This window comes from Pelmatolapia mariae, linkage group LG15 (assembly GCF_036321145.2).
Source record: "Pelmatolapia mariae isolate MD_Pm_ZW linkage group LG15, Pm_UMD_F_2, whole genome shotgun sequence".
In the NCBI taxonomy this organism is placed as follows: Eukaryota; Metazoa; Chordata; class Actinopteri; order Cichliformes; family Cichlidae; genus Pelmatolapia; species Pelmatolapia mariae.
In genome coordinates, this window is record NC_086240.1 from 24,575,636 (window position 1) to 24,589,821 (window position 14,186).

Consider the following 14,186-nt stretch of genomic DNA (forward strand, 5'->3'; position numbering starts at 1 on the left):
GGCTTTCAAACCAAATATCCACTGAGAGTTCTTTTTACAAAGACACTCTCTGACTCTGCATTTGGTACTAAACTAGATTTTTTCTTTGGTTTTCCAATCTAGACAATAAGTGCTAGGGGGTGGGATGATTTAGTAGAAAGGTTCCATATGAATGACCTAGTAAACCATTACTGTGAACAAACTGGTACTTTGGACTGTGCAAATATGCAAATATTAAAATTGTACTTGGACCTGAAGCAACTAGAAGGACATTTCTGTGTACAACCACAAACTCCGCTGCAACCGTAAGATGTTACAGTTATTCTATCTATCTATCTATCTATCTATCTATCTATCTATCTATATATATATATATATATATATATATATATATATATATATATAGATATATATAAAAGGTTGGAAATATTTACCCAGTTATTTTATACCCCGTTAATTATAGTCTTTCTCAATCATGTTGGTAAAATTACAGTTTTTCTCAGTCGCTTTGGTGCTTTTCTCAGATCAGAATGAAAATTCTCAAAACCATTAGTGCAACCTCCACAACACTTAGTCATTTCTGCACATCATAGTAGCAATTTCTCCTTCCTCTGAACAAATTGCAAATGCTCTTGGACATGTATCAGTGGCTTTCATACAATTCTCTGCCGTCGACAACATTATCATTTGCTTATGTCATGTCAGTCAAAATGAACTATACTTTTGGATGCTGAATAGTCGTTCCCAATAAAACTAATAGTCTTCATTTCTGTCATGGTCCGGGTGAGTGCTGGGCCTTCCCTCAGGGCTGGCATTTCCACCCCTGGGCAGAGCCGCCACATCATGCTGACAGGCTGCACCTGAGCGTAATTGGAATTGCCGGCTTCTTAAGACCAGCGCTCAGACTCACACCTCGCCAGATTGTCTGCAAACCTTTGTCAGTCAGGGCTTCCACAGTTTCGTCTGTTCATAATTGTTTCATGTGTTTCCTGACGTTTGTGCTTTCTCCACTCTCAGAGGACCCCCGGACATTGCCAAGCCGCTGCCGTAATTTGTTTGGATTTCAGCGCTGGTCTGCTCACAATTTCTCCATGCCCACCTGCCTGCCTCCCTGCCCAGTGCTCAGGATTACCATCTCCCCTCACCTGGACCACCTCCCCTCTAAGCTTTGCCTCCTCCTGCGCATGAGTAAGACTGTTTACTGTCACTATGAGTGTTTTTGGACCAGCTTGTCGTGTCCTGCATCTAACACCTGTTCTCCCCACTCTCAGTGACTAAACCCTTACCTCTGCCCCCCTCCTCGGGAGTTCCTGCACTGGCAACTTTCCCAGTGTCTGGTTCTCCATCCCATCCACGACAGCCCCACGGCTTCCCCACGGACACTTCTAGTGCTCTTTACAGCTTTGTTTCATAGAAATGCCAAGTCAGCCATATGTATTTCACAGTAAAAGGTTATGAATTTCTGAGTTAAACCTGTTTGTCTCCAAGCGGAGTATTATGAATCATAGTGTGCCTCAAAGCTAATGTTAGTCCCAATCATGTTCTAAGTTCATGTTCCAGAGTAGAGTTTCTAGCGTGTTTTAAGTTTATTTAGGCTGCCGCTAGCCCTCAGTTCTTCAAGAGTGTTTTTGAGTTATTCCTTGTTTTCGTTGAGCAATTCTAGATAATAGTAAGCACTTTGAGCACCTCTCATCGTTGTTCGCTGTTTGCATCATTGCACCACTGTAAATAAAGCTTTGTCACCCTCGGTCCCTGCGTCTCCGAGTGTTGTCTGCCTTAGAGTCCATTTTCTCCACTGGCCTCAGGCTGTGACAGCTTCATTGCTTGAGTCACTGCATACAAAATTGGTGAATTAGTTTTCAAATGCTGTCAAGCAAACGTTATACCTTTATTTTTTCCTGGAAATGTCCCCGAAATTGAACAATTTCCCTCAGGTGAACTTCAGCTTTCACTGATGAGGAGGTGTGTGAAGTGTTAGTTGTAATCAATGCCAAGCCACTTGTTCACAGTCACTCATGGATCAATCCCATGAACCCTCAACTGGCAAGCATATACCCACATAGCAAGCAGGTCTGGCCCGGACCTGGTGTCAAGCTGGCACTGCTTGCTGACTTCTGGCATGATAAGACATATGTCATCCAGATATAGGCCAGGCCTGGCATAGATGGCACTGTCTATGTGATGGCATGCCATATCTGACTCTATTGTGTTTTAGTTTATGTGGCCCAGGCTCACAGAAAACAGGTCTCGCCTGGATCTGGCATCAAGCTGGCACTTAACAGACTGGTGTCATGGCAGGGTGTATGTCAACCAGATGTGGGCCAGGTCTGGCAATGATGGCACTATTTATGTTCCTATTTTTCTTTTTTAGTTAGAAGACCCAAATGCCATATAGCAATACTATACTGCTATGGTTGCCCACGTTTCAAATGCAGGTTTGACATGGTTGTAAGTGTACACTTTATCCAAAACCTAGTGAGGGTTTACTCACAGTTACCACTGGGTGGCTGTAGCTCAGGCGGTTGGGCAGGCAGTGTTGGGCAAGTTACTTTAAAAAAGTAATTAATTATAGTTACTAGTTACTTCTTCAAAAAAGTAACTGAGTTAGTAACTGAGTTACAAGATTCTAAAAGTAATTAATTACTTGAAAAGTAACTATTGCGTTACTTAAAAAAAAATGTTTAACCCTCTGTGGTCCAGGGTATAATTGGCTAACTACTTTTGATTTTACCTCCACATTTCACCTTTAAAAGCTATTTACTTTACCTTGTTTGGTATCATTCTTTTCAACACAACCTCACGTGTGAATTTACAGTTATGTTTTCATTTTGACATACTGTATTAACACAATTGATCTAAAATCAGACAAAAAACATAAAATCCGAGTAGAAAAAGTGATATTTTTTACTGTAACAACCACAAACATGTTTATTGAATCATATTTCATAACTTTAAATGCAAATATACATTGTAAATTTAAAAATCATATGCACAAGTTTTGCAAACAACAAAGTTACTGGCAGCTATTTACCTTTTACCATTTCAAACTGTTTACATAACAATCAGGTTCTGCACTCAGTAAGATGCCACACAAATTATTTGTGCCACTCCAAAAAAATAATTTCTGTCCACTATAAAGGAGAACATCACAGCCTGATACCTGCAGGTCTGACAGCAGCAGGTGTATCACTCCTGTTTTTTAACTGGAGACAGCAGTTACCTCATTGTTCTGACACACAACACAAAACTATCCACAACACTACACACTAACTACACAAGACAACACATGAACTACACACTCCAAACACGCTAAACGTCACAAATCTCTCACACCTCAAAACTCGCTCTCTCTCTTTTTTCCGCTCGCTTTCTCTCTCTCTCGCTCTCGCCCTCACTCCTAAAACTTCCCCCTCTTCCTAAACAACCAAATGTCATTACCGGAAACCCGATCGGTACCCCGCATGCGCGAAAGGTGTCTACTTCCGGTCTTAGCGTTTTACGATAGTTAAGGGTCAGAGGTCGTGTCCAAATTCATTGGGCTGCATCCTCCTGAGGACGCATTTGTAGGCCGATTACGTCACAGCGACGCGCCGAAGGCTGTCCAAATTCGTAGACTCCTCCGAATGCAGCCGACAAATGCGTCTTCCTTTTCCCCGAATTTGAAGGATGGGTCGGGTGTGTCCTTTGTGGCCTACCATATCCCAGAATTCATAGCGCGGCCCAGCCAAACTCCAGTTTCCAACAATGGCGGCAGCTACTACGTTTTAAAATTACTCTTATTAATCTTTCTGGGTCACAAAATAAACTTTTAACATATCTTCAGGCGAGAAAGTAGCTGTGTAAACATCAAATATCTGCTCAGTTTATCAAGATATCGCATATTTGCAAAAGTGCTTCGACATTTTCGGAGACGTCTGCTACCCACCAGCTCGATAGCTAGCCGAGAGCTCGAGGGTCACTGAAGCCGCCGAGAACGGCACAACTCCCGGCACATCATTTTCAGATCATTGCGGACTTTCGCAACTCAGGTTAAACGTAATATATAAGTCACTTAGACAACCTAAAAATGTTATTGTTGGGCTTTTTTCAGTGTTTTATTTGTTCGTGAGTAAATCGGTTTGCCTGAGATTAAAGTTATTAGATTAGATTAGATAAAATAAAACTTTATTAATCCCCCGGGTGGGTTCCTCCGTGGTTTTCACACAGCTGAATAAACGTCAAACAGAAAACTGATTAAACAGAAGTATGAGACAGTCGAGAATTTACGCCAGTGTCCTGTTATATTTTAGATAGCAAGGCGCAGACGGCCGAGTTTATTAAACTCCACCAAGACAGCGGTGGCGCTAATCAGAAGGCTAGACCGTCCAATTTCCCCAGCCGTTTACTTCCGGCCTAGCCGACCTTCTGAGGACCCGGCCCATGTAGACCGCGGAGGCCGGGTCCTCAGGAGGATGCAGCCCATGAATTTGGACACGACCAGAGTATCTGTTAAGATGTTAAGAATAATAAGTATCTCTTAAAATGTTTCCAATAATGAAACATTTCAATGTAATGTAGACAAAAACGAAAAATAAAAAGATAGTTACGGATCAGGACTCCCCGATCCTTACTGCGCATGTGCAAAGTCGGACCGTACAAATCGGGTCTACCCGATCCGTACCGCGCATGTGCAGGGGTTTTCTTCTTCTTCTGTTCGTTTAATGGCAGTTTACTCCCCAATGGCAGTTTACTCCCCAGTGTACAAGGATACTGCCACCTGCTGACCGAGCGAATGAACCCTATTGTAAACTGAATTAGCGTCATTACAAACATGTGTTAAATTTGATTTAGTGATAGTCGAGTGTGTTTATGCTTGTCTGTGTGGAGAGGATTGATTGGAATAGTGATGATGATGTCCGCTATCACTGTCAATTGTCAGTAAACACTTCATCTGGCTGATGAATCTTCACGTGACATATTACAAAGTCTGTATTATTAACTCTGTAATTAGGCGCCATTCTTCTTATTTTACGGTGCTGTTGTTCAGTCGGGGAATGCTCTGTTGAGGAGAAAAGCATGAATTTGTTTGTATACTGTTTAAATGTCCTGGAGGTCGAAAAGGAGGCAGAGCTGTTGAGAAATGCTAGTAGCTAACTGGGTGCTAACCGTGTCATTCAAATATATTGAATGTCGCAATGTTGGCAAAGAGAGGAAGTGACGTAAGATTTGCGCATGCGGGGTACTGATCGGGTTTCCGGTACGGATCGGGTAGCGACAGTCATGTTGCCATATCATTTTTTGATTGGTCGACATGGTGCATTTTTCCACCAACACCAAAGGGCTGTTTTTGGTTTTGTTTTTTTATTTTTTTGGTCATAAGCAGAGAGTGCTTGCTAGCGCTGTCCTTAGACAGTAAACGTGACCAAACTATTGAGGAAAAAACACAGTGTATATATTATCATGACTCTGGTTTTATGTGGCCTATTAACACAATTTAAAAACTGGTATATATCACATTGTTGCTTTGTCATCTTAAAGTGGTCATGTGATTGGCTTACCACGACTACTTTATTCTTCCTCAGTCAAACAGCAACACTCATGCGATTGTTTTGCCCTCTAGCTACAGGTTGTGTGCCAAAAAGTGATCGTCTGCCAGAAAGTGATTGCCGTCCACGGGAGCGCGTGCAGCTGCTTAAAGCTATAGCGCCCAGATTACTTCTGTAGACAGCTACTTCTGTGCACCTGATATAAGCTGCGGTAATCTGAAGAAAAAAATAGTAACTGCACCGCATTTTCTTGTTAGTAACGGTAACAGCGTTGTAACGATAGGAATAGTAATTAGTTAGATTACTCGTTACTGAAAAAAGGCCGGTCACCTACTGATTGGAAGGTTAGTGGTTCGATCCCTGGTTTCTCCAGTCTGCATGTCAAGAGTGTGAATGTGTATGAATGTGGTTAGAAAGCACTCAGTTTAGAGAAAGTGTGTGAATGTGGCATGTTGTACAGAGCACTTTGAGTAATCCAGGAGAGTGGAAGAGCGCTATATAGAAATCAGTCCATTCACTGTCTGAACAGAGTTCTGTCATGTTACTTTTGCACTATTATGTTCCGGCACATGTTGTTATTACATGGCTTGATTAAGGTACACATTAGGCTGACATCTGGGGTCAGAGCTGAAACTGTTCTGGGCCAGCAAAGGGCCAGCAGTGTGTCTGCAACTGGCCCCTGGCTGCACACAACTTACACATGGCCCACATACCGCAAAGAATGATGGCCCTTTGGTGGCCCAGATCAGGTTTGCCAGAGGTAATCCACACATGGGCCAGCACAGGACCACCAGTGTGTCTGCAACTGGCCTTGTGCTGGCCCATGTGTGGGCCACCTCTGGCAAATCAGATCTGGGCCACCAAAGGGCTGTCGTTTTTTGCAGTATGTGGGCCATGTGTAAGCACATTGTGTGGGCCATGTCTGCAATTCTGTGACACAGAAATGGAAGGTCAGCATCGTGGAAGAGGGTTGAGGATGCGCGGGGGACATTACTGTAATTTTATTGTAATCTGCGACACAAAGGATTGAAAGACAACCTCGCAGAGGTGGAAGAGGGCCCCTTTTTATCCCGCAGCAAGAGGAAGCCATTTGTGTAATGGTGATTGCAAACAATGTAATGTCCGTTTTTACCACTCACATCTGGTCAGACAGTGGTTTGCAGCACATGACAGAATGCTGGTTGAATATCTCCCTCCCTACTCCCTATTCCTTAATCTGATAGACGAGTTTTTCTCTGCCTGGAGGTGGAAGGTTTATGACCGGCATTCACATGCGCAAATGGCCCTGCTAGCAGCCATGGATGCAGCATGTGACGACATCACAGCAGAGTCATGCAGAGGGTGGATTCGCCACTCCAGGAGATACTTTCCTCGCCGTATTGCAAGAGCTGATATCTGTTGTGATGTCGATGAAAATATGTTGCCAGACAGACAGGAATGTCTGGATGTGCCAGAATGATTTACGTATGTTCAGTTACAATATGTACTGTTATATTGTTCACATTTGTGCACAGCTCTACCAAAAGGGTGTTCCTTATGTTTATTCTAAATAAGTGACTGTAGAGTATTTTTCTTTTGCACAGTGTTGTAGAATTACAAACAGCCTACACAGTAAAAATGTGAAACATACGTATTCAGTGTCTTGTACTCACTCACTTCCCTAACTACAGGAATGTCTAACATTACTGTAGATTTTACTGTAAATGGCTGTACAAAAAGGGTATAGTACTGTCTTGAGCATTTTCAGGTAGTGTCACCGAGTTCTGACCTTTTTTTGCATTGGAAAACACTGAGAGAATACTGTACACTGTCATAATGAAAAAGCCATTTGACTACTTTTTTTCTAGGGATGGGATAGCTCAGTAGGTAGCAGGGTCGCCCCCATGCTTGGAAAGTCGGGGGTTCGAATCCACTGTACAGCTACCCTGTGGTACCTCTGAGCAAGGTACCGTCTCTACACACTGCTCCCCGGGCGCCTGTTTAGTGGCTGCCCACTGCTTCACTGAGTAAATGGGTTAAATGCAGAGAAAGTAATTTCCCCACAGGGATCATTAAAGTATACATTATTATTATCTTGTTCATAAAGATGGTGTCACGACTTCTCATTTTGATGACACTGGCAGTTTCATTGACATGAATACTTGCTTTTGAGGAATGGATTATTGATTTTTAGCAAGTGACCTGCTTATGCAGGTTATCCACTAGGTTTTGCAATTTGTACCAATTGTTTTGAGAAATACACTAACTGCTGTGCAAATGTTAATAGTGATGTGAGAAAAGCACCAAATCAAGTGAGAAAAACTGTAATGCCACCCCCTTTCAACTATTTTATTTATATTTTATATATTTTATAAATATTTTTATAATTAGTAATTAATAGTCTACACTTTTTCTTCCTGCTTATGCCCTGTCCATCATAAATTCTTCATCAGAATTACATTGCATGTTACATGTAGTTCTTATTTTTATTTATTTATCTTTTTTAAATTATATATATCCCAGTAACAACACATCTTTTGATGTGTTGTTACTGATGTATATATATATATATATATATATATATATATATATATATATATACTTCTGAACCCACACACACATATATACCACGCTATTGTGAAAATAGTGGGTGAGAACACCCAATTAGAGCTCTACCTCCTCCCTGTACTTTGCAAAAACCATATTTTTAAAACTGAGTCATGCTGGGACATTGCTTCAGTTCTTCACTTAGTCTATTCCACAGCTTCACTCCACACACAGAGGTGCAAAAACATTTTATTGTTGTACAGATAGGGGAATTTTTTTTAAATTTAATTTCCCCCCTAAATTGTATCTCTGTTCCACTTTTGAAAACAATTTTAGAATATTGTCAAGAAATAGGTTGTTTATTGCTTTATACCAAATTGTGCAGTAAGAAAATAAACCAGATCTGTGAATTTTAGTATTTTTGATTTTATGAATAGTGGAGTTGTATGATCTCTGTACACAACTTAATGGATTATCCTTATGATCCTTTTTCTACTAAAAAGCTGTCAAACCTAAACTGAGGACGTGGGTCCAGCGAGTGAATTTACAGTAATGGCAGTGGAGAAGAGATTTCATATCAGTAGATGTATTTCTGACAGAGCTGTAACTAAGTTTAAGCATATAATTCACCCATACGTATCATCTTCAATGCCCTGTACCAACACAGACATGAGCTGCTACTTGAACGCTACTCCAACAGAGGTTGATTATCTTGTTAATGATTTGTTCTCTTCATTACAAATGACTATGGATATGCTATGACTCACAAATCACAAATTTAGAAGATTATCATTTAGCCTGGAGAAATAGTTTGTTGCTCTATAAGAAAGCCCTCTGCAAAGCCAGAACATCTTACTATTCATCACTGATTGAAGAAAATAAGAACAACCCTAGGTTTTTCTTCAGCACTGTAGCCAGGCTGACAAAAAGTCAAAGCACTGACTCACCTCTGTCAGTGTGCCCCAGGGCAGCTGTGGCTACAAAGTAGCTTGCCATCACCAGTGTGTGACTGTGTGTGTGAATGGGTGAATGACTGAATGTAGTGTAAAGCGCTTTGGGGTCCTTAGGGACTAAGTAAAGCGCTATACAAATGCAGGCCATTTACCATTTACCAAAACTCTCCGCCTGTGAGCAAAACCAAAACCAAAAAACCCCACCCTTTCCTATTTATTTATTTTCCTATCTAAAAAAGTACCATGTCGACCAATCAAAAAATGATATGGCAACATGGCATTTAGTTGTTTAGGAAAGGGGGAAGTTTTAAGAGTGACGGCGGTGTTTTGAGATGTGAGAGATTTGCAACGTTTAGCACAAATCTTGTGTAGTTAGTGTAGTGTAGTCAAAAGTTTTGTTGTTACAGGTGTTTAAGGAGTGATACATCTCCTGTTGTCAGGCCTGCAGGTATCAGGCTGTTGTTCTCCTTTATCTCATAGTGGACAGAAATTATTTTTTGAGTGGCACAAATAATTTGTGTGGCATCAAATTTGATGCAGAACAGCTGATTGTTCTGTAAATAGTTTGAAATGTTTATTTAAAAAACTGTCTTGGCTGCATTTTTAGGTAAACAGCTGCAAAAAACTTTGTTGTTTGCAAAACTCTGTTACTTTTTTGAAGAAGTAACTATATAATTAATTGCTCAACATTGGTCATTATATACTGTATTTTGCAGACAGAGAGCTACAGGACTCTCTCCCAGACCACAGACTCATAATACAAGTCAGAGCTTTATAAAAAAAAAAAAAAAGAAAAAGAAAAGAAAGTTGTGTTTTCAAAATTGGAGTTCAAGTTATTTTTACTTCCAATAGTGTTAACATACTACACAGGTCATGAACAAGATTTTTTTTAAATTTTCATTGTAAGTGGCCTAAAGCAGTTAATTAAAAGTAGTCTAACATAAATGTAAATGCTGTAATTTGATTATTTTAATAAACCATGTAACTTGGATGGATTCAGTGCTGGCGTGACCACAGTGCACACGTCTGCTGTTGCTCACAGTGGTCCAAGGGATCGCTCAGAGAGTTTGTGTGTTCGCTCAGACACATGAAAAATTAGAGGGAACATTGCTCCCAGGCCGTGGAACTCTCTACCCCCAGATATAAGAAACATTGGTTTTCTCCCCCAGTTAAAATCTCAACTCAAAACCCATCTGTTCAAATTTGCATATTCACTGTGAACCCACTGTTTGTTAATTTTATCTTGTGCCATTGTTCTATTATGTGTTTTTATCTATTGTACAGTGTCCTTGGGTGTCTTGAAAGTTGCTTTATAAATAACATTTATTATTACTATTATCTTTAGAGCAAGTGAGAGAATGATACATGTGCTGGTGTAGCATTTTTAAGTGATCAAAACATTCTGCTTTTATTGTCAATCAAAACTTTACAGACAGCTATTCAGAGACTATTCTAAAGCAAACAGGCAAATGTGACATCTTTACCTACATGAGACTGGGCTAATAAAATTACCTTGAAACTAAAGGAACAAATGAATTAAACATTTTGTAAATCAGTGACTCTGAAATAAAGGACACAAAATGACAGAAGGCAATATTCTGAAAAAAAAATTGGGCTGATTTATTCTCACAGGGCAACAAAAGCTTTTAAAGACCATTTCTTCCTCACATTTGGGAAACAGCAAATAATTTGTGAATCGAAGGGCTGAGAGTAATACCCACAACTGGAGTCAGATCATTTTGGAATAAACTGATGTGAATCTTTTAACCAGAGCAAGATATGTTTTTAGAGAACATCTGTTCCTCACATTCTGGAAACCGCACACAGTTTGTGAGGTGAAGGGCTGAGTGTAATGCCCACACTTGGAGTGAGATCCAATTCGTCCCCTGAAACTCCAGGAGCAGGTGTGAAACGAAAATGCTGCAAGAGGGTGGCGAAGAAGAGGAAGAGCTCCATCCTGGCCAGACTCTCTCCGAGGCAAATCCTGCGACCTGCAAGAGAATTCATGAAAAATTGCTTGCTCTCCTATGAGCAGATGCAACCTAAACAGTGAGGAGCTCACAAACCTGCAGAAAATGGAATGAAAGCATCTCTTTTGACAAACTTTTTCTCTTTGTCCAGGAAATGAGCAGGATAAAAGCTATGTGGTCTCTTCCACTCATTGGGATCATGCAGGACTGATGTCAAGAGAGGAAACATTGTGGTTCCCTGCAGAAATGACAATACACAAACTGAAAATGCTTCCTGTATGTTAAATAATAATGGCTTATAGTAATTAGTTATGTTACACGCAGTCCTTATTATCCTTAACCAGTCCAAGTACCTGATGGGCCACAGCTTTGTTGAGTATTTTGTTGAGTTTAGTTTTCCATAGTAGCTGTGTTATTCAGTCTTACCTTCTCGATAAAGTGACCCTGAAAAGTGATGTCTCGGGTGGTTTTGTGAGGAAGTGCAGTGGGGATGATGCTGCTCAGTCTCTGTGTCTCATGGATGACGGCGTCAGTGAAGGGCAGATTTTTCCTGTCAGCAACCTGCACCTGTCGATCTCCTATGACCCTCCTCAGCTCCTCCTGGACCTCATCTGGTACATGAAAGACGAAGTGGACACATTTCATCCCTATGAGGCTGACTAAAACACTTAACTATACTTGAAAACTCCACGAAGATCAAAAGCGTTATTCGATTTTGTTTCTGTGATGGTCTGTTTTCAGTAAAAACAATAATTGGCATATGCAAGTTGTGGATTACTTAGATTTCTCACCTTGAATTTTTGGATATTTGGCCATAAGCAGAAGTCCCCATCTCAGTGTAGTTGATGTTGTCTCAGTGCCGGCAGCAAACAGATTCATTACTGTTATCAAAAGGTTGTCATTATGGAAGTGACTGTTGGTAATCCCAGATTCCTGCACATAGACATTTAACGGCAAAGTCACTAAAATAAAGTTTAAGGGGCTTCAGTAGTACGAAAAAAAAGTTATCCAACACTGATTTTACATGTATTTCCAAGCTCTGTGAAAGCATACCCCTAAAGAATTCACATAGATATAATGTCTTATATACAGTGCCATGAAAAAGTATTTTCCCCCTTTGTTGAATTCCTCTTGATTTTTATGCATAGTTATCACACATAAATGTTTCAGAGCATCAAAAAACTTTAATATTAGGCAAAGTATTTTGTATTTACCCAGGTAAATATGAATTACAGGTTTTAAATGATGATTTCATTTATGAAGGGGAAAAAAACTATCCAAACCTACCTTGTTCTGTGCAAAAAAGTATTTACCACATAAACCTAACAACTGGTTGTGTCACCCTTTGCATCAAGAACTGCAATCATTCACTTCTAAATAAGCAGTTCTGATAAAGTCTTTCAATCACTGTGGAGGAATTTTAGCCCACTGATTGGGATTTTTTCACTAGTTGGAACACAGTTTCACCCTGAGCTTAAGTTAAACATTCCTGAACACCAACTTGAAAGATGATAGAGATGCCAACCTCCAGATTTTGTTTGCGAACCAGAAAGGCGTCTACAAAGCCTCTGCACATCTGGGAATTCAGACTCTCTTTTAAGCGACTGAAGATGGCTCTGTTTTGTTTCTTATTGGCAGAAGATATTTTGTGTATTTCATTTCTGTCCGCAGTCCACTTGAAGAGCGATGGAAACATGTCAAAGATCTGTGAATCATCACATTTATATTTGGGATTAAATAACATTGTTGAATTGATACAGTTTATGTACTTTTAAAAATTCTGTAGCTTCAAAAAATAGGAATCAATACCTGTATTGAGGGACTTCCACCAAGTCTAATCATCCTGGATGTCCGATCTACCAGAGATGTAAACTCTGGATCATTATATTCAAATCTGCTGCCATAGACGATGGAGCAGATAATATTAGAGACTGCACAGTTAACTGGTTGGGTTGTATCAAAAGCTTCTCCTGTTACAACAGAAATAAAATAGCACATGAACTTTAGAAAAAATGTCAGTTTATTTATTATTTACTAAACTCAACACAATGTGATTAGTTTTACCTTGAAATTTCTTAAAAACTTCAATGAGGTATTGACATTCTTCAATTATTTTGTCCTCACATGCTCTCTTTCCCATCCCAAAGTCTCTCAGGTTAGTCAGTGCAAAGCGTCTCATTTCTTTCCATGAATCACCGTTGGACCACACAACCCCTGAAATGAAATTTTTACAAAGTAGTTTAACGAACACTAGATTCTGAAAAATACATTTATGGTAGCATAATAGTCACTTTTCATACCATGTCCTTGACTAAGTTCACGCATAATCTCTGGTGGATTTCTGTCTCCAAACACGTCATCGTAGTCTACAAGTGCCTCCTTCACTGTCTTGTATCCTGACAGGACCACCACTTTTTTAGTTCCCAGATAGACCGTGAAGACTGATCCATATTTCTTGGATAACTAGGAACAGAAAAAAGTTCATTCTTTGACACAAATCCAAGAAAACAAATGTAGGCAGCTCCCTGTAGAGCTGAATCTTGAAAACCACCTAAAAGAAAAGTAATGCAAAAACAAACTCACCTCCAGTAATGTGTTGTAGGGTTTTTTCAGGTCGAGCTGAAGTAGGTTCCCAAGCAACGGAAGTGGTCTGGGTCCTGGAGGCTCCTTACCATTTTTTTGAGTACTGAAACTCGAAGAGGAAATTAAATAGATTAGCAGGAGGACTGTGAAAGCCCCCAATAAGAATGAAGAACTGAAACACTGGAGAAAAACATCTAATATCCCCATGGTTATAAAACAAAATGTCCTCTGATAGTTCTTTGTACAGAGCGACTCACTGACCCAGCATTTGGTACTGAAGTTCTTTTTCTTTTTTTTTTGTTTCTTAGCCGACCAATCTAGACATCCACTACAAGGGGGTGGGAAAATGCAGTAGAAAGGTTCATCTGAATGACTTAGTAAATCATTACTGTTAGCAAGCTGTTACTTTGCTCTATACTGATATTGATTTTCTACTCAGAAAGACCTGACACAGAATTCCTATTGTTTAACCATAATCAAATAATGAGTGTATTTGAGTTAAAGGATCATGAATAAAAAGTGAAATAGTGACAAAATCCGTTAGATTTCTCTGGTTCTTTTTAAGGCCTTAGGAATCTTCCAGATATTATCCCTTACAGTTATTTGTATTTAATCATGAGAAATAAATGTAATATAGAGCTAAGCTGTTA

The 14,186-nt window shown here is 39.9% G+C and overlaps 1 protein-coding gene across 1 annotated transcript; it reads right to left on the bottom strand.

Moving 5' to 3' along the window:
• Window positions 1-10,786: 10,786 nt before the first annotated feature.
• Window positions 10,787-13,743, bottom strand: LOC134643386 (cytochrome P450 2K1-like). The gene is made up of 9 exons (XM_063495726.1): window positions 13,537-13,743; window positions 13,254-13,416; window positions 13,018-13,167; window positions 12,763-12,923; window positions 12,479-12,658; window positions 11,745-11,886; window positions 11,380-11,564; window positions 11,050-11,191; window positions 10,787-10,974 (listed from the first exon to the last, which is right to left on the bottom strand). Exons 1-9 carry the CDS (start codon window positions 13,741-13,743, stop codon window positions 10,787-10,789), a joined length of 1,518 nt encoding a protein of 505 aa, XP_063351796.1.
• Window positions 13,744-14,186: the final 443 nt, after the last annotated feature.

Coding starts and splice junctions, on each gene's coding strand:
- LOC134643386 (XM_063495726.1), bottom strand. CDS start 13,743: ATGGGGATATTAGATGTTTTTCTCCAGTGTTTCAGTTCTTCATTCTTA. Junction 12,924..13,017: donor AGTTTTTAAGAAATTTCAAG/GTAAAACTAATC, acceptor CTGTTGTAACAG/GAGAAGCTTTTGATACAACC. Junction 12,659..12,762: donor GTGGAAGTCCCTCAATACAG/GTATTGATTCCT, acceptor GATGATTCACAG/ATCTTTGACATGTTTCCATC.